This window comes from Dasypus novemcinctus, chromosome 14 (genome assembly GCF_030445035.2).
Source record: "Dasypus novemcinctus isolate mDasNov1 chromosome 14, mDasNov1.1.hap2, whole genome shotgun sequence".
Taxonomy (NCBI): Eukaryota; Metazoa; Chordata; class Mammalia; order Cingulata; family Dasypodidae; genus Dasypus; species Dasypus novemcinctus.
In genome coordinates, this window is record NC_080686.1 from 62,824,700 (window position 1) to 62,851,392 (window position 26,693).

Sequence of the window (26,693 nt, forward strand, 5' to 3'; positions counted from 1 at the left end):
CTACTGAAATTTAATGTACGTAGAAGTTTTAAAGAGCTTTAATGTAAAAGTGTGGAAATGTATAGAGTGGATGGTAACAAATAGTGAGCAACAGCTAGTTTATAAATGGGGATGTGACTGAAAATGGTAGTCTAGGGATGTAAATGCCAATTAACAGAATGCTAGAGAATGATCTAGGAACTGAATAGCACAGTAAACCAAGAGGTGGATGAGAATTGTGGTTGATGGTACAGATGCAAGAGTGTCTGTCCTTTGTGAACTAGAGCAAATGTACATCACTACTGCAGGGTATTGGGAATGTGCAGAAGCAAGGGAGAAATACAGCTTTGGTGAGTAATAGACTATGGTTAGCAGTAATAATATAATATTTCTGCATCTATGCCAAAGATACTGTTTTAGTAATGAGACAGTATGGAAAACGTGTGGCAAATGTACACTATGGACATGCTAACAATCAGATGGTATTATCTTATCTGTAGTAAATGTTCTACCACAGTGTGGTGTGTTGATGGAGGGGTGTTGTTTGGGAATTCTGCACATGTGCATGATTGTTTCATAAGTTTACAACTTCTGTCATAAAAATGTATTTAAAAAATAATAATAGGGTAGGTTGGGGGAAAAACACACCAAATGTAAGATAAGGACTATGATTAGTAGTGAGATTTTGACAATATTCTTTCGTAATTTGTAACAAATGTCTCACGACAGTGCAAGGTATTGGGGGAGGATTGATGTATGGAACCCCTATGTGATGTTATATATGTTTGTTTTGTGGGTTCACAACTTTTACTATACACTTAAATGTTTATGTATGTTCATATATAAATGTTATAAAGAAAACAATAGAGTGGGTTGGAGGGAAATACTTTGGTTAGTAGTAATATTTTGACAATGTTCTTTAATCAATAGTTAAAAAGGCTTAACAACAATGCAAGGTATTGGTGGTAGGGTGAATTATGAGAGTCCTGTACGATGTTATATATGTTTGTTTTGTAAGTTCACAACTATTACTATATACTTATTGTTCACGTATGTTTATGTATGAGTTGTATATTTCAATAAATTAAATTAATAAAAAAGAGGAAAAAAGTTTAAAAAAAAAGGAATGAAACAATGATATACACAATTTAGATGGATACTAAAGAAACTATGCTAAGTAAAAAAGGCTAATCCCAAAAGATTATATCATCTGTAATTTCATTTATGAAATCAGACTAGTGACTGCTTAGAGATTAGGGCTGGGGAGGCAGGCAGAAGGGAGAGGTAGGTGTGGTTATAAAAGGGCTTAACAAGTGATGCTTGTGGTAACGGAAATGTATCTTGATTACGATGGCAAATGCATGTGATAAAATTGCCTGGAACTAAATATACCCACAGAAGAATGCATGTAAAACTGCATTCTATGAAAAAACTAGTGAATTGCATCAACGTCAGTTTCCTATTTGTGATATTGTACTATAGTTATATAAGATGTTACCACTGGAGAAACTAAACTAAGTGAAAAGTACATAGGATCTCTGCATATTCTTTCTTATAAATGCATATAATTTAAAATCACCTCAAAACAAAAATAAATAAAAGAAAGCTTTAGTTGTATTGGTCACACTTTATTTCTTATGTCGGGTGGAAGGCACATAGTTGCCCAATGTAATATAATTCATACTTCTCTGTATGTCTTACATATTTAGGAATAAAAACTTTTAAATAAATAAAGAAAAAAATGTTCTCTCTATATATGGAAAAATACAAGTATATAGATAATCTGGAATACCTAGATAAGGAATGACATCAGAGCAGTGTGCAAGGGGCAAATCCTGATGACATTATTTGCTATATGAAGGAATGTGAACTTTATTCTGAAAGCTTTGGGGTAACCGGCAAAAGATTTAAAGCACAGAAGTGACACAATCAGATCCATCACAGTCACAATGGACAATTCACTGGTCTTCAAATAGCACACATTTTTTCCACTACAACCATCTCTTTTCCTTGCTTAGAGTTCTTTGACTCCTGGGTGAAATATTACCTCTTCTCTATTCTGTATATTCATAACTTAATTTTATTATACTTATTTTCACATGTCTGTTCCTCCCACTAGACTGTGATAACCTTGATCATGTTTTACCCTTGCACCCTTAGCACAGCACTTGGCCTTAGCAAGTAATCAAAGACGTATATTGAGAGGATAAATCTGTAATTCTACCTACATGAACACACACATACACAAAACACACATCAATTTGAACAAGTACCAACCATAAAAAGATCAGATGTAGAAGGATGTACTCACAAAGTTAAAAGGGAACTTAAGTAAGAAGAAATGAAATTGGGACACATATGATAACATGAATGAACCTTGAAGATAATCATGTTAAGTGAAATAAGCCAGACACAAAAGGACGAATATTGCATGGTCTCACTACGAACTAAATATAAAGAATAAACACATGGAGTTAAGACCTAGAGTATAGGTTATTAGGAGATAAGAGGAGGGTTGTGAAGGAGTACTGATGCTTAATGTATGTACAAGTTTTAATTAACTTGACTGTAAATGTGTGGAAATGGATAGAGTTGATGGTAACACATTATAGTGAATAGCAGCTGGTTATAAATGGGATTGTGGCTGAAAAGGGTAGTTTAGGGATGTAATGTCAATTGAAAGAAAGCTATAGAAAGAAAGCTATAGAATAATCTAAGGACTGAATAACACACTGAACCCAGAGGTGGATGAGAATTGTGGTTGATGATATAGATGCAGCAATGTCCTTCTGTGAACTAGAACAGATGTACGTCCCTATTACAAGGTGGTGGGAATGTGGAGAAGCATGGGAAAAATACAATTAATGCAACCTATGGACTATAGTTAACAGCAATACTGTAATATTCTTGTATCAATGCCAAAGATGTACTATGTTAATGGCGGGGGGGTGGTATGGAAGAGATATGCCAAGTGTGCACTGTGGACCAGGGTTAATGGTAATGGTCTGGTGATGTAATCTCATAATATGTAACAAATGTTCCACAACAGTGTGGTGTGTTGGTGAAGGAGTGTTGTATGGAAATTCTACACATGTGCATGATTGTTTTTGTAAGTTCACAACTTCTGTAACAATATATTTTAAAAATGGAGGGGGGAAAAAGGGAACTTAAGTACTATCAACTTTATTATGGATATCAAGTCATCCAAACATTCAAATTATCTAAAGCATAAGTACTGTGGGGAAAGTCAAAGACACAATAATCTTATTTTAAATTTCCATAAATTATATATCTAAAAGTACAACTCTTAACTAATCTAAGAAAAGTGAAAGTAAATAACTTTAATTCATGTTATTTTTCTTACCAATATAGAAGTAAGGGTTTTACAACCTCAGGCTGAATATTTTTTAAATGTTCTTCATTCCACTGAGATCCATCTAGCAGTTTAAGTTTTGATAAGATTTCTGGAGAAAGGTAGCAATCTCCACTGCTCACTAGATAGCATTTTTTCATCTTCTCAAGATGTCTGAAATAAATTGCATACATACAAAAATGCTGATGCAGTGTTCAACTAACCAAATGCTATCATTTCTAAAATAGTTCAGACAGGTAATGAAATATCTCAAAACCAACATTCAGTTACAGGAATGACAAATGTTTTTGTGGAGATATATGAGATTCCTTTATATTTTTTATATAACATTTATATAATCTAAAGCTTCTTTAAAAATAAAAAAAAAATTAATTATAAAAAAATTTTCTCACAGTGATAGCAATGGGAAAGGTATTTGTGGTAGGCTAAATAAAGGCCTCAGAAAGATGTCAATGTCCTAATCCCTAGAACCCATGAATACATTACCTTATGTGGCAAAAAAGGGACTTTGTAGCGTGGTTAACTTAAGGATCTTGAGATGGGAAGACTATTCTGGATTATTCAGGTAGGTCTAATGTAATCACAGGAGTACTTCCAAAGAGAAGGTAGGAGGTTCAGAATCACAGAGAAAAGATGTGAGGACAGAAGCAGAGGTCAGAGAGAAAAGAAGATGTTATGATGCCGGTTATTAAGTAGAGGAAGGGGCCATGGACAAGGAATGTGGGTGGCCTCCAGAAGCTGGAAAAGACAAGGAAATGAATTCTCCCCTAAAGCTTCCAGAAGGAGCACAGTCCGGCATATCTATTTAGACTTCTGACCTCCAGAACTGTAAGAGAATAAATTCATGTTGTTTCAAGCCACTAAATTGGTGATAATGTGTTACAGCAGCAGTAGGAACTAACACAGTAGTGATTCTGCAGAACCTATGTGGGTTGGTAGCATATATCTTCCCTGACGTATTTTGAAAAGAGGGTCTCCCACCCCATGATCAATCAGGCCATGCTTCATAATCCATCATAACTGTTCTTACTATGTAATAACAAACTATATAATCTGAATGCCACTAAAATAACTGAAATAATCCAGTCACTAGTATATACTCAGTTAAACCCTTAATGGGAGTTGCAATTTACTGTAGTTGACCTGCTTTAGAGCAGACAAGAATCCAAACAAGACAAGGACTTTTCTAAAGCAAGGTCTTCTTAAGCTTTTTAGGCTTATAGTATTCCAAAACATAAAGGGCCAGCCAAACAAAGACCTGAAACCCCATCAGACCTCAGAGAGGCTCTCTAGCTGAGAGACCTACTCAGATATATAGGGAAGAGGCATCCAGCTAAAGATCATGAAATCTGTCAACTGAGCAGGATGCTATGAACAACAGGCCCCTTACAATGGCATAAGGTATCCAAAAGATAACTTATGCCAGTGTGCTTATGTAACTGATGCATCATCTTTTTTCTATAAAACTTTCTACATTGCTGGAATGCTATAAAAAATAAAATATAACAACTAATTTGAGGCAGTTTTAGAATTTATAGGAAGAAACTTTATGTAAACCCAAATAATTGCTATTATTAGTATCTGACGGCAATGAAATCAGAAAACTAGTAAAACCAGTATAATTTTTAAAATTGTATTATTAAATAATTACTCCAAAATAAAAAAGTACATTTGTTTTTAGAATAACTTATTTCAGGCTTTCTGTGCTAAAAAAAACAAATATTCAATAATTTGTTTTTACAATTATTGAAAAATAAAGAGTAGAAATACCTTTGATGTCTTCCAGGGTCCTTCAGAACTTTTAACCTCTCAATATCCATCCACAGCCACCAATATCTTTCTCCTAATGTACCTTTTATAAATTTCTTAAATCTTTCAAATTCTTTTCTATTGCCAATGTCATAAGTTCTGTGGGAAATACACCAGTCAGCCCTGCTCTCTGGTCCAATGCTTTCACTACTTGAACTTAAACTTGCTAGGTCTAATTTCTCTTCTGATTTTCCCTTTGTGGTTTGAAAAGTTTCGCTTATAAAAGCAGCCTTGTTATCCACAGGTCCATAAAAGTCCTCAAACACCACTTGTGTTACACTGTTGAAGTTTATATAACCTGGGCTTTCATTAAATGGCTCTCCAGTAATTCTCTGAATTGCTGCTTTCAAAATAAAGTTTATATAAGATCTTAAAAATTCTTCACATGTTGGGAAATATACTGTCAGGCCTTCATCAACATCTGGTTGCTTTTCAAGGTACATTCGCAGAAGAGCTTGAGAAGGAGTGTCGTGTAGAGATATAGACCCATTTTCTTCTTCAAATTCAGAAATTAGTTTAGTGGTTTTAGATGGCTCCTTTTTTGTCCTGGGGTGAACTCCATCATCAAAGATAAAACTCTCTGTATTAAATCATAAAAGGCCATTTGATCAGATAGGGGTACAAAACTTTATTTTTTTTAATTAAAGAGCTCTACAGAGCAGGATGACAGATGGGTTTATCTTTTGGCCAACTTCAACACTAGAGGTAGTTGTATGGACACGTGTTTTAAAAAGGATTCTGAAGTCACATTTGGGATAAGGAGGGAAAATACCACCACCAGTGATTTTTTTCCTTGGACATGGAAGGGGAAAATGGTGGTACATGAGCCCAATATCTGATATTCCTAATACAGGGGATATTCGAAAAGACATTATACACTTTTAAAATGTATTATTTCAGGCCTATATAGAATGTCAATATATAAATGCCATATCTATTCAAGAGTTAGAATATGTGTATTAAACAATTATATGAAAAGCAAAAAAAGAAATTTTAAAAAAGAACAATTATATGTGCTTTAATATTTCATGGTGTATGATAAAGGAAAATTTGCTGCTACAGATGAACAGATCAGAACTGGAGTCATTATCAACAAGTTTTAAAAATTTACTAATTTGTTGTAAATATTCAATTCCTATCATACTTACAACCAATCATGAAAGTTACAAAATGACATAAGATTCTTAAGAAGATGACGAATACAAATAGATCATTTTTATTCTTTTTCTAAAGATAAATCTTTGGAACTAATTCTCTTTCTTCATAAATCAGTGAAATATCTGTTGTCAGTACAAATCTACTCCCACTTGAAATGTCAAGGACCGGAAAACTCAGTTGTCATTTGTATCCAATCCTCAATAATTATCAGATTTCAAATCTCAATGAACTAGAAACATTTTATTATAATTTTTATTGAAAATAAGTACACCTAATTTTATAGAGCAGCCTTCTGTAAACCTATAGGCTGGCATTTCTGCTCACTAGCCTCCTGCTATCCTTTCTCTTCCTGTATACTCTTTTCTCTCCAATTTACTTCTTTACTATTTTGGAGAAAAAGCAAGAAACCTATAAATCCAGTTATTTTCAATTAGGAGGATTATTTCCCCCTTCACCTAGATTTAGGTTCAGTTCTACAGAATCCAGATTATCTTCTCCAGAGGTTGTCGGTTGCTTACGCTTTTTTAAAAGGGATTAGTTAAGAACTGTTGGTGAACTGATAAGTTCCTCTCCTGAATCACATCTAGATTTTTCCTCTAGCAGAATCCTATGCTACTGACTTCCATTTTTTGAAGATTTCTTTTTTTAAATTAGAAGTTAGTATCATCCACCAGAAGCTCCCCACAGCAGAAATTAATCTGCTTTTCAAGGTGAAAAATAATCTGAATTAAAAGCAGAAGGAGGAGGACAGATGTGGCTCAAGGAGTTTAGCACCCACCTCCCAAACGGGAGGTCCCGGCTTCAGTTCCCAGTGCCTCCTAAAAATCAGATAATAAGCAGACAATGAGGAGGAAAACAACAAGCAGACGAGCATAAACAACAAGCAAAAAACAACAACAAGCAAATAGACAAGGGAGCCATGGAGGGGGCTGGAAGCTCAAGCAGTTGAGTGCCTGCTTCCCACATAAGTTTGATCCCCGGTGCCTCCTAAAGCAAAAACAAACAATAAGCAAGCAAATGGAAAAAAACAACTCAGGGGCGCTGATGTGGCAAATGGAAAGAAACAACTCAGGGGAGCTGATGTGGCTCAGTAGTTGAGCGCCAGCTTCTCACACACAAGGTCCCAGGTTCAATCCCCAGTCAAAAAAAAAAAAAAACAGAAGGAAAACTCAAGGTCTGTGAATGACTATTTACTCCCCCTCCCTTGATGGCTCCCTCATGTGTCTGCTCACTGCATCTGCTCATTGCATCTGCTTATCTTGTTTAGAAGGCACCAGGAAGAGAACCTCTTATGTGGGAGGCAGGTGCCCAACCTCTTATGTGGGAGGCAGGTGCCAAATCTGCTCCCAACTATTTACTTTTAAGAAGAGACAAATATTGCTCCCATTTTATTTCAAAGGCTCAATAACAAGAATTTGTAAACTGTGATAGGAAATAGAGGCAAAACAAACCCTTACTGACTGCCTATTGCCAGGCACAAGGCCAGGCATTTTCTATATGTTCAGCAAGTATCATTATTCTAATCTTACAAATGAGAAAAGCAAGGCTCCCAGAAGAGGAACAATTTATCAAAAATGACACAGATAATAAGTATCAGAGTCTGTTACTAAACCTATGCTCTTTTCACTATACCAAGTTTCCTCTCAAATAACATAAGGAAGTGAGTGGAGTGGTGGCGGGGAGGGCCATAATTTTTTCTCCCCAACCACTAAGTGATATACTATAAGACAGAACAAGAAAGAGACAAAGGAGGAGTTATGAAATCATTCTTTCCTTTCTGCTTACCAGAAACAGATGAAATAACTGGTGATTCAATTTTGTTGTTGAATACACAACAAGGCAATGAAAAGGTTGGTACTGTTTGCTGACTTTGTTTTGCTAATGTAAACCAATCTTTTGTCTGGGTGTAGGAAGCCTAGGAAGAAAAGAGCATATTTGTTTAAGATTAGCAGTATTCCACAAACCTGAACAAATCATTACAATAATATTGAATTTGAGCAGTACAATGTGTGAATGAAGAAATATTCCATTAAATAAAAGAAAGTTATACAGAAAGGAAAATGCATTAGCTTAGAGAATAATGGGAAGGAAACTTTTATCCAGAATTTTTCTCATTAAATAACCAGGTCTAAAAATTAAAAAAAAAAAAAAAACTAAAAAAATGAGGGAAGCATCTTCTGTTGCCTATCCCCATGCATTATCCTAATTTAAAAAATAAAAAACATATGCCTCTACACCTCCAGAATGGAATATCTAGTAGTGAGATAAACAGGAAACAAGGGATTAGACCCTGCAAAGATGAATTCAAAATGAAAAAGAAATATACTGAGGCTTACCTCAATGATCATCAAGGTATGTGCCTACCCAGAAAGAATATTTTGAGAGTTGAGGAGACTGAACTTCCTTTCAGATGTATCCCAATGGTCAATTTTTTCTTAAATTAAGCCCCTGCAGTTTTTTATGACTGTCTCTGCTCTAATGACCTTGATCTATTAAGACATAAATCTCTCCTGACATAGCTATATCTCTGACATTGTCATAACTTGAACTATTTGGATTATGAGATTAGATTCTGATCTCATGCCCTTTCTTCTCTCCTACTCTGTAATATCTCCCTGAACTGGCTCTTGACCCTCATATAATCTCTAATTCCTTGACCACATCCTTAATTTCTCCCACTCTTAGAGGTTCTTTCTAACTTTATATCCTTTCTACTTAGCATGGATCCCTGCTTATTTCATCAATATTTGAAAACAGTGGTTTATTTTTTTAACTAGGATCATATTAAATTTTTAAGTAAATTTTGTTGAAGTAGAACATAATATAGAGAAGTACAAAAATCATAGGTGCATGGTTTAATAATTTTTCAAGAGTAAACAACTTTAAGTAAGGGCACCCAGATCAAGAAAGTGAACATTACCAGAGCCAGACCCCAAATGTTCCCTTGTAGTCCTCCATGGCCAACAATTATCCTCACTTCAATTAACATAAATAAGTTGAGACTATTTCAGAAATTTATATGAATTCAACATATGGTCTCTGGTGTCTAATATCTTTCATTCAAAATTATGCACGCAAGATTCATCTACCTGGTTATAGTTAATGCATTCTCATTGCTGTATAGTTTCATTCAATGAATATATGAAAATTTATTTATCCATTTGCTACAGACATTTAAGTTGTTTTCAATATTGTAGCTATTCGAAACAGAATTTCTACACTTTTTTTCTTTTTAAAAGTTTTATTGTTTATGTACCACACACTCCATCCATAATGTATGATTCATGGCTCTCAGCATAATCACATAGTTTTGCATTCATCAACACAATGAACTTTAGAATATTTTCATTGTTCCAAAAAGAAAGCTACCATACTCTTTATTCCCCCTATTAATGTTCTTTAGCATTGTTAAGATACATTTGTTACAGTTGATGAAAATATTATAATATTACTGTTAGCTATAGTCAGAATTTGCATTATTGGTATTTTTCCCATCTATAAACATTCTTATACATATCTTTTGGTACAGCAGTTTGATATGGTTATGAATTCCAAAAATAGATATTGGATTATGTTTGTAATCTGGTCTGTACCTGGGCATGATTAAGGTATGATTAGGGCTTTGATTGAGTCATGTCATTAGGGCATTGACATGTCATTAAGGCATGGCAAAGGACAGAGTAGAGGGTTTCTGATGTTGGAGTTTGATGCTGAGGCCTTAAGCTGGAGCCCCAGGAAGTCAGCATGCAGAGGAAAGAGAAGCAAGCCCCAGGAAAGGAGGACCTGAACCAGGAGAAGAACACAGAGGAATAGAGACGGCTCCTTAGACATGGCAGAAACCACAGGGAAAGAGAGCCGTTCACCGGACAGTCTACAGCTGACCTTGTGGAGAGAGGCAAAGTCTAGAGAGCCTCTTAGTCTATAGCTGACCTTGTGGAGAAAAGAGAGGCGCTGAGCCCAGAGGAACCCAGGAAGCCTGAACCCTCGCAGATGTTGGCAGCCATCTTGCTCCAACACGTGAAAATAGACTTTGGTGAGGGAAGTAACTTATGCTTTATGGCCTGCTATCTGTAAGCTCCTACCCCAAATAAATACCCTTTATAAAAACCAACCAACCAATTTCTGGTATTTTGCATCAGCACCCCTTTCTCTGACTAATACACTTACCTAAAAGTGGAATCCTTGTGTAGGGTCAGCTTTGGTAAAACATACTAAGACTAGTAATATATATCAGTAGCAGCTGCCAAAGTTTTCCATTCATTTTTATAAATTTTATACCATTTTTAATATTAGCCATTCTGGTGAGTATGCAGTAGTATGTAATTTTGGTTTTGAAGCTGAGTATCTTTGCATGTTATTTATTAGCCAACTGAACAGTCTCATTTATGAAGTGCCCATTCAAGCCTTCTATCCATTTTTCTATTTTTACTCTCTGAATGTTGTCTCTTGATGCATCTAAGTTCTTGATTTTAATATAGTCTAATTTTCTCCAACATTAGTGCTTTTTGTGCTGTTTTAATAAATCTTTGCCTCTCTCTATATCAAGGTTATGAAGATATTTTTGTTTTCTCTAAAAGCTTTATTGTTCTACCTTTTCAGCTTATATCTAAGAACAATCTAGAATTGCTTTTTTGAGTGTTGTATAAGGTAGAAGTCAAGATAAATTACTTTATCTGGATAGCCAGTTGACCCAGAATCATTAGTGAAAAGACTATCCTTTCTCCACTCTATTGCAGAATCATTTCTGACATGAATTAAGTCACTGTATATGTATGGGTCTGTTTCTGGATTTTCTATCCTATTCCATTGGTCTAAAATGCCTGTCCTTGGGCAAGATTACAATGTCTCAATTACATTTTTATAATCAGTATTGATATCTGGTCATTCAAGTCCTTTAGTTGTCTTCTTCTTCAAGATTGCCTTATCTGTTCTTGGCAAAAACAGTTTTGAAATTTAGCAGTATTCTTTTTTCTTTAAACAAATTTTACATATAAACCTTATATATTCCCTGAAATGCTACCAGAAAACTCTAAGGGCTCAGCAAAGTACAGTTTGAAAATCACAGCTATGGAAGGGTCCAAAGCCCTCCAGGGCCCTCTTGATCTTCCTGCCAGCCAAATACTTTCTCCACTCTTACTCTCAAGCTGTTGCTGGCCATAGGTATGAAAGCCTTCCTGAATTTACTACAAATTCATGCCATCTAACTTCAATTTGGCAGTCACCATGGCTCACCAATTCTTTGATTCATCTTTTGGTAGCTGTTCCAATTTACAACTTTCCCAATTATTTAATGTTCCCAATCCTGTCTGACCCATCTCAATGTCTTCCAACACAGTATGAGAGAGACCACACTTAGTATCACTGGAAACCGCTCCAGGTTCACCCTGCAATTCTACCTTCAGGTGTTGCCCCTTTGCCTTAGAGTCAGTTTTCCCAACTATGCTTGGATTTGATGCTTCTTGCAGCCTGATTCCTAACTCCACCTGTTCCTGGTTACAGTCTTCAATTTTTCCTTTGCTTTGTGTACCCCTGAATCAGCTGATCCCACTCCCAAGCTGACCCTCAGCTTTTAGAACTCCTCTGCCTACCTTTCTCAGCAATGTGCCCACCTATTTTTCTGAAAGAATCTAAATTCTCAACAGGAGCAGAGAAAGGAATATCCAGTCTTACTCTCATTTCTCAGTTTTTCAACTCAGTCAGTTAGTTGGCACTGAACTTAAGCAACACCCATAGAAGAGGCAATGCTCAGGTGGAAGAGATACTGTTCCCTGACTCTTACACTGAATACCAAAGCAAGACAGAGAAATATAGACAGCATCTGTGTAGTCACTGCCCCTCTCATAGATAAGATATCCTGGGTGAGCAAAAGCTTTCAAAGACTCTAATACATTTTTTTAAAAGAAGAACCAGAAATTGAACTCAGGACCTCATTCAGGAGAAGCAGGTGCTTCAGCACTGAAATACACCCACTCCCTCCAATACACTTTTGTACCCACCTTTCCTTCCTTTAAAACCAATCCATTTATTATTAATTATATGTTCATTCAACATATATTAATTACTCTATTCCAGGCAGTATTCTAAGCACTGAGAGGTCAAAATAATTACGGAACTCTCAAGGAGTTGAGAGAGAGCAGTACACATGTACACTTGCTATTTCAACTTCACAAAAAAATGATGAAGAAATGAAGGAGAGGGGAGAAAGAAATAGTCAGACAAAAAAGCAGTTAATTATTCCATTTTATACTTCTAAGAGATAGGACAAACATTTAGATGGTACAACCGAAGACTTAAAGAAATATTACCATTTTCAGAAAGATTAATCCCATAAATAAAGGGCCCAAAGAAATTTGAATCCTCAAAGTTCAAAGGCTATTGAAAAATGGTAATACATAAGTGTATAGAAATGAGTTTTTTATCTCAGAAAATAGCAAAAATAAACTAACTTGGATTTTACTTCCTTATTTATATTTGATTAAATTCACATGTAAGGAATCAGAACTTTTTCCCCTGGATCAAACCTTCCGTTTGCATATTTATTGGCCTCTACTAGCAGGACATATTTTTATGACATTCCTGACATTCCTATAGTGTTTAAATTAAAAGAAAAAATAAATAAAAATAAGTACAGGTGAGGAGAAAAGTGTGCCTTTTGTACATCACTACACATTATTCAGGAGAAATACTGGAACTGGCAAAATTTTAAACATTTTTTTACCAAATACTACTGACAGAAATGTTAAACTACAAAATTAAATAGGAACTACAGATGAAAAAAATATTCAAGACAGCATAAGTATAGCCATTCCAACAGAGATGGCAAATAGGTTTCCTCTTGTATGACATCTTTGATCAATTGGAAGTGCCTGTCCAGAGGGGTGTGTTGAAAAGAATTTGGAGCCAAGGCCTAGGTCAGAAGGAAAACTGCCATGATTGATTAGCAATGTTTGTCATGGATGGAGACTAGAAGAGTAACAGCACATGGGCCACATATTTTCCATTCCTGATTTTAAGAAAGCCCTCATCATCTGCTATATAGAATTTATGTTGGAAGTGTGTTCCCAGAAATGAGAGCTGAGAGTTAAAGGCCAAATATCAAACAACAATATTCACTATACAGTGACACTCTAAAAGGACATTTGATTCTAGGTTAGATCTTTTCAAATATGGTCATACAATCTAACATGTCTCCAATTGTGGAGAACAAATTTATCTTAGGAATCATAGTTAAACAGTAATGCATCTTAGTACTGTGGAAAAACCTAGGCAATAGGAAGAAGACTACTCAATTTATCAGTTTTGGTACAAAAGTAACAGAATCCAAGTAATACAAATTTTGGAATGAAAATGAAACCATGGATATCATTAAAATTACCCTTGCCTCCCAGGTGAGACTAAGCATATTGCTTTTGTTCCTGTTTGCATAAGAGAATGATTTTCCAATTATGTTTCATGTGACAAAAATGCAGAGCAAATAAATAAGCAAGTACTGCTAAATCTGCTTCAGAAGTATTTGAAATAATTTTTCCAGTTCTAGTAGTATAACTGAAATTCATGTGCCTAAAATAAGAAGCTTCATTTACGTGATAAGTCACAAAAAAATACTCATACTTTTACCTCGCCAAGAGAAATGTAGAACTTTTTCATAATTATTAGATTTTCTTCTTCAACTAAAGGAGGTGGTGGAGTGGGTGGCCTTTTCAGGACCCAGGGAGAGAATTCTGTATCCACCATGATATTCATGCCTGATCCGCTCCATCTTACTTGTGAGACTAATTTTGCTAACCTGCATTTTAGAAATCATGAAAACCTGAAATAAGTTTCAAGCATTGTAGAATTCAGAAAAAAAAAAACAAAATAATATTTTATATATTCAAGTCAATCTCTCCTCCCAACTCTGCAAAATGATTCTTACTTAGGCTCTACTAAAATTAATGGCTTATTCATAAATCTACTAATTAATTGTTACTCTGTTTTACTTTATTTTATTTTGATTTTAAAAATGGTTGTTCTAAGAAAAGGTAAAAGTTAGTAAAATTCAGGAAATTTAGTATATACACTTTAAAAGTCAGGGCCTATAATGGAAAAGCTTGGCCCTCCAGTATGATATTCTATTTTTTCCATGACATTTTTTAACACCTGCACATAAATACCATTATTACCAAGAGATAACTTACAATGGTCAAAGAAGTACAACTGAAGTTCATTTATTAGGTACTGTTTCTGTGAAATGTCTTTGGAAAAGTTAACTGATTTTTTACCATTTTCTATCACTTATTTTACAGCAGGTAGGATCCAAATTCTAATGGGTTATTGTATAATTTTACTAAGAAGGTGGAGGAAAAGGATTTAAGTAAGAAAAATTTAATAAGCATTAAAAATATTTATATTGATGGGACTACAGCACCTGTATTCAAAGTAGCAATCACTTTCCAGAAATGCTGGAAGTCTTTCTTTTTTGATCCACTTAATACCTTCTTCTCGACTGAGACACTATTAGAAGAAATATAAAAAAGACAATGACAGAGTCAAAGATAACAGCTTTTAGAACAATAAAGGTCTAATTATGAGAGCAATAATGACCCCTAACAATAAAGGCCTAATTATGAGAGCAATAATAACCCCTAACTCCTCACTAGGAGCTCTATCCCTACTTCTATTGCACAAGAGGGAAAGATAACCCTGAGTTACAAATTTGAGGCCGCTCCTTGCCTTTCTAGTATTTCTTTAATTCTCTCAAGAATCCTGCATCAACCATTATAATATCCACTTTACATATTAACTGACTCTGCAAATGAAAAGTAACTTGCTGGAGGAGGAGGAAAGGGGAAAAAGTCAATCAGTCTCAGTATTTTCACAGTCATAAAATGGGTTAAAAAGAATCACAAACAGTAAAAGAACTAGCCAGGAAAGGTTGGTGGTGTCACTATGTTGACAGCAGGCCTCTTGTTCTTCCATTTTTAAAAAGTTTTGTTAACTATTTAACATCTCCAGCACTACCCTGGGGATACCATGTAAGTCTTGAAATCAGGTAATGTAAGTCCTTCAAATTTGTTCATCTTTTACAAAGTTATTTTGGTTATTCTTGTTCATCTGCCTTTCCACCCACTTTGGAATCAGTTTGTTAACTTCTACCCCCAATCCTGTTGGTATTTGATTGTGCTGACTTTAGATAAATTGTATGGTTTACAAACAAAAAAAATTAATAAGGGGGGTTGGGGGGAAAATACACCAAATGTAAGATACAGACTATAGTTAGCAGTAATAATTTGACAATGCTCTTTCATAATTTTTAACAAATGTTTAGCAACAATGCAAAGTACTGGTTGTAGGATGATGTATGGGAGCCTTCTATGATGTTATACATGTTTGTTTTATAAGTTCACAACTTTTACTGTACACTTACTGTATATGTATGTTCACATATAAATGACATACATCAATAAAATTTTTAATGAAAAAAATAAAAGGGGTTAACTTTTAAAGAAAAGATTGTATTGAATATTGTGGCAGTTTGGTATTGTTTTATGAATTCCAAAAACATATAGTGGATTGTGTTTGTAATTGGTCTGTTCCTCTGGGCATATTAGATTTTATTAGACTATTAATCAAGATTAGAGCTTATTAAACCAAGATTAGGGCTTTTATTTGACCACCTCATTAGGGAGTACAGGGTTGAGTCCCCACCTACAGCTGGCCTACAGCAGTGGGCTATATAAACGGATGCTTAAAGACAGGGAAGGAAATATGGAAAGGGAGAACAAAGAAGCAGACATGCAGCAACAGAGAATGCTCCATAGACATGGCTTAGACATGGAAGAGAGAAGAATCTGATAGTCTACAGCTGACCTTATGGAAAGAAAAAAGCAGCTTAGCGTGGAAAGAAACAAGTCCTGGGGAGAGTGACAAGCCTTGTGCCAGCCTACAGCTGAGATGGGAAGAAGCTGAGACCACGGAGCCTTAAGAGGAAGGAGGAGGGCTGAATCCTCACAGACATTGCCCACTATCTTGCTCCAACATGGGGCAACAGACTTTGAGTGAGAAAGTACCTCTTATGGTACCTTGAGTTGGACTCATTAGGGCCTGCTAACTGTAAGCTTCGACCCCAAATAAATACCCTTTATAAAAGCCCCTTTGGCTAATACAAAAATATAGATCAATTTGAGGAGAACTGACATCTTAACAATATTGTTTTTCAATCCATGTACACTATGTATCTCCAATTATTTAGACCTCTTTTGATATTTTCCTTCAGCATTTTAATTTTCAGGAAAAAGAGAATGTATAATTTCTTCCACTGCTTTAAAAAAAAAGACAATTAAATAAAAATTTAAAAATTTAAAAATAAATAAAAAGGCATCATCTAGCAAGAGTTAAAAAAAAGAGCATGTACATATTTTTTAAAATTTATTCCTAAGAATTTCATGTATTTTAGTGCTACTGTAAATGATACTATTTCACAATTTGTTTCCATTTGTTCATTGTTAGAATATAAAAATACAACTGACCTTTTTTTTTAAAGATTTATTTTATTTATTTCTCTCCCCTTCCCCCACCCCCACCAGTTGTCTGCTTTCTGTGTCCATTTGCTGTGTGTTCTTCTGTGCCCCCTTTATTCTTGTCAGTTGCACTGGGAAACTGTGTCTCCTTTTTGTTGTGTCATCTTGCTGCGTCAGCTCTCCATGTGTGTGGCGCCACTCCTGGGCAGGCTGCACTATTTTTTAGCGTGGGGCGGCTCTCCTTACAGGGTGCACTCCTTGCGTGTGGGGTTCCCCTACGCGGGAGACACCCCTACGTGGCACGGCACTTCTTGTGCGCATCAGCACTGCGCATGGGCCAGCTCACCACACAGGTCAGGAGGCCCTGGGTTTGAACCCTGAACCTCCCATGTGGTAGGCGGACACTCTATCAGGTGGGCTGAATCCAATTCCCACAACTGACTTTTGTATTTGATCTTGTAATCACAGCTTTGCTAAACTCACATGTAGCAGCATGTTGGTAAATCTTTAGCATTTTTATATAACATCTTTCTTCCTTTCCAATCGACTTGCCTTTTATTTATTTTTCTCATCTTATTGCACTAGCCAGGACTTCCAGTAGGATGTTGAACAGAAGTGGTAAAAGTGGTGGAAAAACATCAGAGCAATGGTTGTCTGGGAAGTACAGATTGACTGGGAAGGGGCATGACAGAACTTTCTAGGGTGATAGTAACTTTCTACATCTTAATGAGGGTTTCAGTTACACAGGTGTATGTATTTGTTGAAAACGTAAAATGATTTGTATATATAACTATATAAATTTTACATCAAAAAAGCATTCTAAACAAATATTACACTCTAGTTAACAATCTACAGGCTAAAATACTCCAGGAGAAGTATACTAATGTTTACAATTTACTTTAAAAATGAATTAATGGATAAAGGGGTAGATAGATGGACAGATGAGTGATGAACCAAGTACAGTAAAATGTTATTGGCAAAAATCTAAGTGATCACTTTACCACAGAGTTCACTGTTAAATTCTTTCTCCCTGTAAGTTTGAAATTTTTTCCTAATAAAATGTTGGAGGAAACCCATTTGAAGAACTTTTTCAAGATGACTTAATCAAAATCTAGTATGAGTGTTCTTATTAAGAACCACTATTTTACATGAATTTTGGAATCATTTTACAAATTCTTTTGGGACTGTGAGTAGGAGTTCACTAAATTTATAAGTTAGGAGAGAACTGATATCCTTCTAAAAGTTAAGTCTTATCTGATTAATAATATGTCTATTTATTCATACTTTTTACTTTATATGGGCCCTTCATAAAGTTTTACAGCTTTATTTCATATAATCCCTCTTTCATATAATCTCTTGAAATATTCCTTAGAGAGTTTATAAACTTTGCTTTTGTTTTTCTTTCATAGATATTGTAGATGGAAATTTTGTCCACTAAATTTTCTCACTGGATACCAATAACATATGTGAAAAGCTGTCAATTTGTATTTATTTGTAAATAGATAACTTATTGTACTCGTATTGTTTCTTATAGTTTCAGTCGATTCTCTTAAGTTTTATGATCATGTAATCACCATACCTGAAAGATATGATAATTACTCCTACCTTTTTCCCCCAAATAGTTATACCTTGTTTTTTTTATTCCAATTGCACTGGGTGGCACTTTCACAACAGTGTCAAAAATAAATTACAAAGTAAAGCACCTTTATCTTGCTCTTAAATACAAATGGATGTTTCCAAAGTTTTATCAGCAAACATACTGTGGTTATTGGCCTGAGATATTTGCTTTCCATGATTGTTTTAGTTTTCTAAATGCTGCTGGGAGCAATATACTAGAAATATGTTGGCTTTTACAGTGGGAACTTATTAGGTTAAAAGCTTACAGTTCTGAGGCTGAGAAAAATGTCCAAATCAAGACATGAGGAGACAACTCTTTTCCCAAAGGTTAGTTGCTGGTGATCCTAGACACCTGCCTCATAGCAAGAGATCATGGCACTTCTGCAGGTCTTTGCCCTCTTCTCCAGGCTCATTTTCTTCCTGAGATAAGCTGTGGACAATCAGGCACATGGCGGTGTCTGTATCCACTTGTTTCTCCCCTCTTCTCTGGACCTCACTGCTTCCAGCTTCTGGTTGCTTCATCAGTGGCTTTTCTTTCTCTTGGGTTCATCGATACCAACTTCACGAAGCTTCTGTCTCTACATCTTTTTTCCTGCATCTGTAGCTTTTATTCCTCCATTTATAAAGGACTCCAGTAAGAGGATTAAAACCCAACCTAAGTCATGCCCTACTGAAGAGATCTAATCAAAAGGAAGGTCCTGTAACCAAATCTAATCAAAAGGTCCTAACTACAATGGGTTTACAGGCACAGGAGTAGGTTGGCTTTAAGAAAGGATTTTCTGGGGTCCACAAAGGACTCAAAGCAGCACAGTGTTAAGGAAATAGCCTCCCATTCCTATTTTATGAAGAACAGATGTTAAATTTTACTGAATGCCTTTTGGTATTTATTGACACTAATTATGATAAATGAATTCTTTCCATTGTCCTAGTAATATGTTAAGGCATAGGAAGAGATTCCTATTATTGAACCATACTTGCCTTCCAGTAATATCTACTAACAATAATGGCTATTTTCAGTTTATCAAAAGAAAATAATCTTTTAATCTTATATATTAACAACCTCCCCAAATGGAAAAATTCCTGAGGTCTCAACATAATCCTTTAATTAAAATATTAATCGATTGAAATTAACAGTGAAGATAGAAATTTTTTTAAAGATTTATTTTATTTATTTCTATCCCCTCCCCCGTCCCACTCCAGTTGTCTGTTCTCTGTGTCCATTCGCTGCACATTCTTGTTTTTGTCTGCTTCTGTTGTTGTCAGTGGCATTGGGAACCTGTGTTTCTCTCTGTTACGTCATCCTGCTGCATCAACTCTCTGTGCGTGCGGTGCCATCCCTGGGCAGGCTGCGCTTCCTTTCGTGCTGGGCGGCTCTCCTTTCGGGGCACACACCCCTCATGTGGGGCTCCCACACGCGGGGGGTGGGGGATGGGAGCACTCCTGCGTGGCTCGGGACTCCCCGCATGCATCAGCACCCTGCGTGGGCCAGCTCCACATGGGTCAAGGAGGCCCGGGGTCTGAACCGCGGACCTCCCATGTGGTAGATGGACGCCCCATCCACTGGGCCAAACTCTACTTCCCAGAAATTATTTTAATTCAGCATCAGAAGAATTACATAACTTTCAGGTTAGAGTAGAGCTGTGTCTTAAGTAACTTTAGCCTAGTTCTAGCAGACATTTTAAATCAGTGGGAAATACTAGTGTTAAAGATCCATTATCAATTTCATTTTTGATCCACACAACAAAGCCAAGTAGTAGTTAAGAAAGGCATCATTTGACAGACGATAATGAGATTCAGCAAAGGATACAAACCTAGCAAGCTGAAGAGCCAATATTAGAACCCAGGTTCCTGACCTCATGCTAAGTAGATAAGACCATAAGCTGGAAGTAGAATTGAAGGCCAGGGAGATCAGAACCACACAGTATAACTTCAAAATCAGAAGTCTCAATTCCCAACTGCATGACTGGACTGGTTAAAAGACCACATGGAATAAATTCACCATATACTCACATTTTCCAGACTGTATCTAAACTATAAGGGGATATACATATGTATACTGCACAAAATTAACCAAAATTAAGATGATCTATAGCATCTAACAAATGCAATGTGTGAGTAAAATAAAATTTAACTTATATAGTTACATTGTAGAAAGAGAAGCCGAAGGAACCTCATGTTAATTATCCCAAATGATTTATTAAGCAAGATCGAAACTCAAATATACTTTCTTACCATAATATTATAGTTGACATTAATGGTTTCATCTTCAGAGAGGGCACTCATTTGAAAAGGTTTGATATCATTCTTTCTCTTCCTTACAACATCATAGATGGGATTTCGAGGTTGCTGATTTTGTAGAATTTTTTTCAATTGTTTTTCCAGAAGTTGTGGAGCATTGTTAACTACTTCAAAAACTCCATAATCCACATTAAATCTAATTGCCTCAGAAAAGGTCTGCAAAATAAATGTGTAGAAATATGTCTGAACCTTTTTAAAAAACAAAACCTCAGTTTCTAAGAAGTCTTGATACTATATATATGCATACATATATACATAAAATGTTGTGTTCTTAATCATTCTCTCATTGCTTTTAGGACCTTGGAAATTCAATGGTAAAGGAACCACTGAATCCTTCCTTCCCAATGTAATTGATAAGTATCAGAATATGTTATGGCAGAAGTTCCCTTTGTATAAACATCTTACCTCTGTGCTTCTAAGAAACTAGAAAAGAAACACACCTGGTCTCTATGAAGCAATGTGATCCTTTTAAAGGGCAGGGGGTGCATATTACTAGAGAAGAATGAATAAAGAAAGAAGAAATAATGTTCCCATTATCTCTTTTCATTCCCAGGACCATGAAAACTAACAGTCCCCGTTGTCCAAAAGGAGAAAATTAAGTTCAATGTGTTCTTCATTTAAGGCTATTTCAACACCATTTCTCTTACTATGACCAAAAAAAAAGAGTGAAAGAGAATAACATTTCTGAGCTTTTCTCAGTAATTGCTAATTGCTGCCAATTTTTATTTAAAGCCAGCTAGTTAATATACAACAGAAAGAGAAATGAGTCAGGAGTTAGAGCCTACCAATAAGTAGCTCTCTGACTTTGGGTAAATCAATGAATATACTTTAGGCCTCAATCTCCACAACAAATGGTGGATTTGCCACACCTTTTCAAATTTTGCCCTCCAATTTTATAATCAGGTCCCTTTTTCAGAATATTAATTTATTTAGAGTACTTTCAGTGAACTGCCTACTCGTGATTACTCTAAATATTTTTAGCCAAATGTTAGAAGACACTTAAATCTTACCCCTTGGATTAGTAAGTATCCTAGGAAGAGTACTAATTCTTTCAAGTTCTACTACGGTATTATTAAATATAATAGAGCTATAATTTAATAAATGTCAGACATCATTCTAAAATGGGAGCTAGAAATATGTATTATATACCCATATGTGTGTGTGTCTGTGTGTGTATTCAGATAATACATCTCTTCAATCTGACTGTCTTCCCTTCAAATGAATTTAAAGTGCATGGACAACAGAGTTCAAGGTGAGTATCAGTCCACAGTCCAAAAGGCCTCAGGACTAAGATTTCTCCTCAAAATGACAAGCATAACTGAATAAGTAACAATAATTAGTAGTAAATTGTGTATATGATTTTTTTCATAACCATATTTCATTGATGTCTCACTCCATCTGTTTTTCAAACATGGGATTCAAACCACCACCACTTACCTAAATGTCACACATTATTATCCCCGAATTATACTAATGCTAGAATAAACAGCAGTGATAAATGAGTCTGCTCAAATCAGAGACCAGATCCATCTTGTTGGGGAAAGGAACAGAATTAAACTAGATAGGAAAGGACATCAAATATTAACAGGGGTGAGGCGGAATTGAGCGGTATCATGTGAAAGACCATCTGGAAAAGATTTTTCCTAGCTCTGAGTACCCATGGAACAAGAAAACAATCTTGACTTTTATTTATTATTTTCCTTTTTGCCGCGTTCAACCCTCACACCTGGTAGCCAGAGGAATACAGAGCTGTCGATAATCCAAAGTGAAAAATACCAATTAATTAGCTCTATAGACTAATAAACATTTCCTGCTACTTCCGTAAAAAGAAAAAAAAAAAAAGCTCAAGTGAAAAAATTTTGAGGGACTGTGATACTCAGTAACCCTATTACTCAGTATTAAATAGTTAAGGTACAATTAGCAGAAATAGCAAGGTTGATAAGAACCAATGCTTACCGAGCAGCTACCATGTACCCAGAACAGTGAAAGACACTTTACATACATTATCTTGGATCCTTCTGCACTCCTGAAATAGCTCTTTACAGCTAAGAAAACTGACACCCATCATTGTGTAAATGATGGCCCATCATTTACAAAGTGATTAGATACTTGGGCTATAAAACAAGTTCATCTAGTACCAAAGAAAACACATCTGCCCTATGTGATGGTTAGTGTTACTCAGCCTGGTTGTTTGGTCAAATATTAGTCTAGATACTGCTGTGAATATGTTTTAAAAATCTATAACCAACAGTTGACTTTAAAGGTTACCCTTGATAATATGGGTGGGCCTCATCCAAACTGATGAAGGCCTTAAAAGCAAAAACTGAGGTTTCCTGGAAAAGAAATTCTGCCTCAAGACTGCAATATTAAAGTTCAGTCTGAGTTTCCAGACTGCCAGCCTGTCAGAGATTTTGCACTCAAAACTACAACATTGACCCTTTCTGAGTTTTCAGCCTGCTGGCCTGCTCTCCTGATTTCTTATTTACCAACCCCCACAATTGTGTGCACCAATTAATCCTATAAAATAAATGGGGATGGGATTCAAACCCAAGGTGGTTTGATCCCAAAGTGTGTGCTCTTAGACACTCTGGTTTTATTAGGAAAGGCATAGAGGCAAGAAGCAAAAAGGTATATGTGGGTAACAATAAACAGATCAATGTAATTGGAATTGAAAAATAAGGATAGAGAGGAAAGACTTGAGGTAAGTGAAGTCAGCAGGACCAGATCACAGAAGGCTTCACATGTCATTTTAAGAATCATACCAGAGGTGGAGTTCATTATGAAACCTCTTCATGGGGGCTAGCAAATAACACTCATTACTGGCATTTTTATGCAGTAGTAAACACGTGATGGACTATATAATCCCAATATACTCACTACTTTATCTTCTTTTTATTTTATGTTCAAATATAGCAGTGTTTTAAAAGTTAATTGAAAAATAAACTCAAATATAAAAGCTCTGACTTGGTTCTGTGTGTACAATGACTTCAGTGTGTTACTAAATACCTGTTTTAATACCTTTAAAAACTACTTCTGGTTGAAAAAACAAAATAATACAAAAGTCCTAGCATTTGTTAGGCCACAATGTAGTTATTTTCAACTGTGTATATGGAATGATAGCTTAGATTGCAATACTGGATATGTATATTGACTTCAGTGAATGACTCTTAATTATTAAGCTATGAACTTAAAGCTGCATTTAACTAAAAATCAGAATAAAAATTTGTAGAGAAAATAAAGAATTACAGGCTTTACCTTGATCCTCTAAGAAATAGGGAGGCACAGGAAAACCTCAGAGGAAAAACATAGTGAGGTTTGTGTTTTAAGAAGATTTTCTTGGTAACAGTATGGAGGATGAGCTGTTTGCTTGCCTGCTTTTAAGCTGGTGAGGCAGACAGCTCAGAGCTCACAGAGCCATCACCACACTCTGGGGAGGCTGTTAACTCAGAGCTACTGTTAATACAGCAATTATTAACTCTCTTGAACTGTCCCCATCATCCACAGGGTTAGGAACAGGTTTGCAGGCAGGTAGTTAGCAATTACTCTTTTTTTATTGTACAAAGTAAAACTGCAGATGAGAAAGGTTAAATGATCTCTTCATGGTTTTACAGGAAGTCCCTAATGAGCTTCCTACAGAACTATGGATTTATGACCATAAAAACACTTTATGATTGACACATAATTTCAGTTAGGGCTTGTGGTGAATGCTGTCAATAGACTCACTGACGATCCGTTCCAACCTCCTGAAATGCAGACTGGAAAACTCAAAACCACCTTTCCCAGACTCCCCTGTAGCTGCAGTTCCTCATATGATTTAGGTTCTACAACTCATAGACACACTCAAAAATACTTGAATTCTGAACTAAGTAACTGGGGAAAGTGGCAGGGCACAAGGTATCCTTTCTGAGGGGGGAAAAGCTGAAAGCTTTAAATTCACAGAAGTGAGGAGAGGAGCTGATCAAAAAAGTACTTTGCAGGGGAAAATATAACACAATGAGCTCCGCGGTGGATGATGGACTGTGGTTAACAGTACAAATATGAGAACATTCTCTCATGAAATATAACAAATATACAATACTAATGCATGGTGTTAATAATAGAATGGTTTGTGGAAAAAATACATCAAATATAAGTTATGAATGATAGCAATAATATAATACTATGACAATGTTCTTCCATCATTTGTAACAAATGTGTCACAGCATCCCAACAATGTAAGGTGTTGATGGTCAGTGTTACATGGGAATCCTGTATGGCATGCATGATTTTTTTCTTAATTCACAACTTCTCAAATAAAATAAAAAATAAAAAGTACTTTGCAGAAAAAGCACAGAGAAAACAAGAAGGAGGAAAATTAGAATTGTGTTTATGATAAAAATGTATGGAATGTTTCTAATATATTAAAAAAGAAATATAAATGTATGGTTTGTTAAATAGTTACAATTACTTATTAAACTTAAGAATTTCTCTCTGTGGAGTTAAGTAAAATAGGACAGCATCATTGCCAACGGCAAAAAAGTATTTTCTTATTTCAAAAGCAATGAGTTGGAGGGAAGCAGATGTGGCTCAAACAACTGATCTCCCACCTACCACATAGGAGGTCCCTGATCCAATTCCTGGTGCCTCCTAAAGAAGACAGCAAGCTATGGAACGATGGGCAGGCAGAGCAAGCTGACACCACAAGACAACACAAGAAGAGACACAAGAAAAAAACATAATGAGAGAACAATAAAGCAGGGAACAGAGGTTACTGGTGCCTCCTAACGAAGACAAGCAAGACAGTGAGCTGATGCAATGGGCAGGCACAGAAAGCTGATACAACAAGATGTTGCAATAAGAGACACAAGAAGAGAAAAAAAACATGACAGATACAACAAAGCACGGAACGGAGGTGGCTCAAGCGATTAGGCGCCTGCCTCCCAGTTCCTGGTGCCTCCTAAAGAGACAAGGAAGACAAACAGACACAGCAAGTGCAAACAAGGGAATGGGAAGAAATAAATTTTAAAGATAAATCTTTAAAAAATACAAAACACAAAAGCAATGAGTTAGAGTAGATCTCTGAATGTCTTAACAAGTCTGTGATTCTAAGATTGTGTAAGAGTGACAAAAGCTTATCCCAATTCATTCAACAAGATAATTTCTGAGTGTATAAATGTCAATTACCATCATAAGCATCAACGCAAAGAAAAATAAAACACTGTTTCTGCCCTTGAATAAAAAGTACAGTCATTCATTTTTCTCTATCACAAAGAAGAAAATACTGAAATAAAATTAGTGTACCAAGCAAACGATGGAGAATCTATCTACAAGGACTATATAGTATTAACACTAGAATATTGTGTCCATTCTAGTATTATAGACTAGACATCAGTGGGCTTTAAAAGGGATTTGGCTAAACTAGAAACTAGCCAGGCAAGAATAAGCAGAAGAGTAAAATGGAAGAAATTTCTTCGCCTCTCTGAGACTTACCCAAAAACAGGATTTTAACTAGATAATTCCAAGGATCTTCCATGTTTGATACTCCATCAAAGTCCAGGTTAAGACAAACTTCCAAGACTACATTCTTTCCAATATTTTGTGCTGATTCTCATGTTTATTCATATATATGGTGGTGCCAGCAACCTATGTTCTATATACAGAGAAGTTGCCCACTATATACAGAGAAGTTGCCCAAAATTTTTGTTGTTTGCTTGAAAAGAATCACACATTGAGTCCTTTATTATTTTTTCATAATTTCTAACCCTATCAACAAAACTCCTAAAATTATTTTGGTTTGTGACAATAAAAGGCACACGGGGTGAGGGAGATAGATACGAACAATATAGGAAATCCTTCCCCTAGAAAGCTGAGTAGGCTGATTTAAAGAATGCTCAGTTTTTAATCATATGACAGGAAAAATCTTCAGTTTGAGCCTCAAACCCAGTCCTCCACAAGCTGTTAGACTTTTCTTTACTTAATTT

The 26,693-nt window shown here is 35.6% G+C and overlaps 1 protein-coding gene across 1 annotated transcript in view; it reads right to left on the reverse strand.

Moving 5' to 3' along the window:
- RGS22 (regulator of G protein signaling 22) overlaps positions 1–26,693 on the reverse strand; it is a 176,421-nt gene that overhangs the window by 128,642 nt on the left and 21,086 nt on the right. The window contains exons 4-9 of the mRNA XM_058275778.2: positions 20,668–20,889; positions 14,727–14,812; positions 13,937–14,105; positions 8,105–8,234; positions 5,123–5,741; positions 3,344–3,505 (exon numbers count right to left, since the gene is read on the reverse strand). Of these exons, the coding sequence (XP_058131761.1) occupies positions 3,344–3,505; positions 5,123–5,741; positions 8,105–8,234; positions 13,937–14,105; positions 14,727–14,812; positions 20,668–20,889 (1,388 nt within the window). The remainder of the gene's footprint in view (positions 1–3,343; positions 3,506–5,122; positions 5,742–8,104; positions 8,235–13,936; positions 14,106–14,726; positions 14,813–20,667; positions 20,890–26,693) is intronic.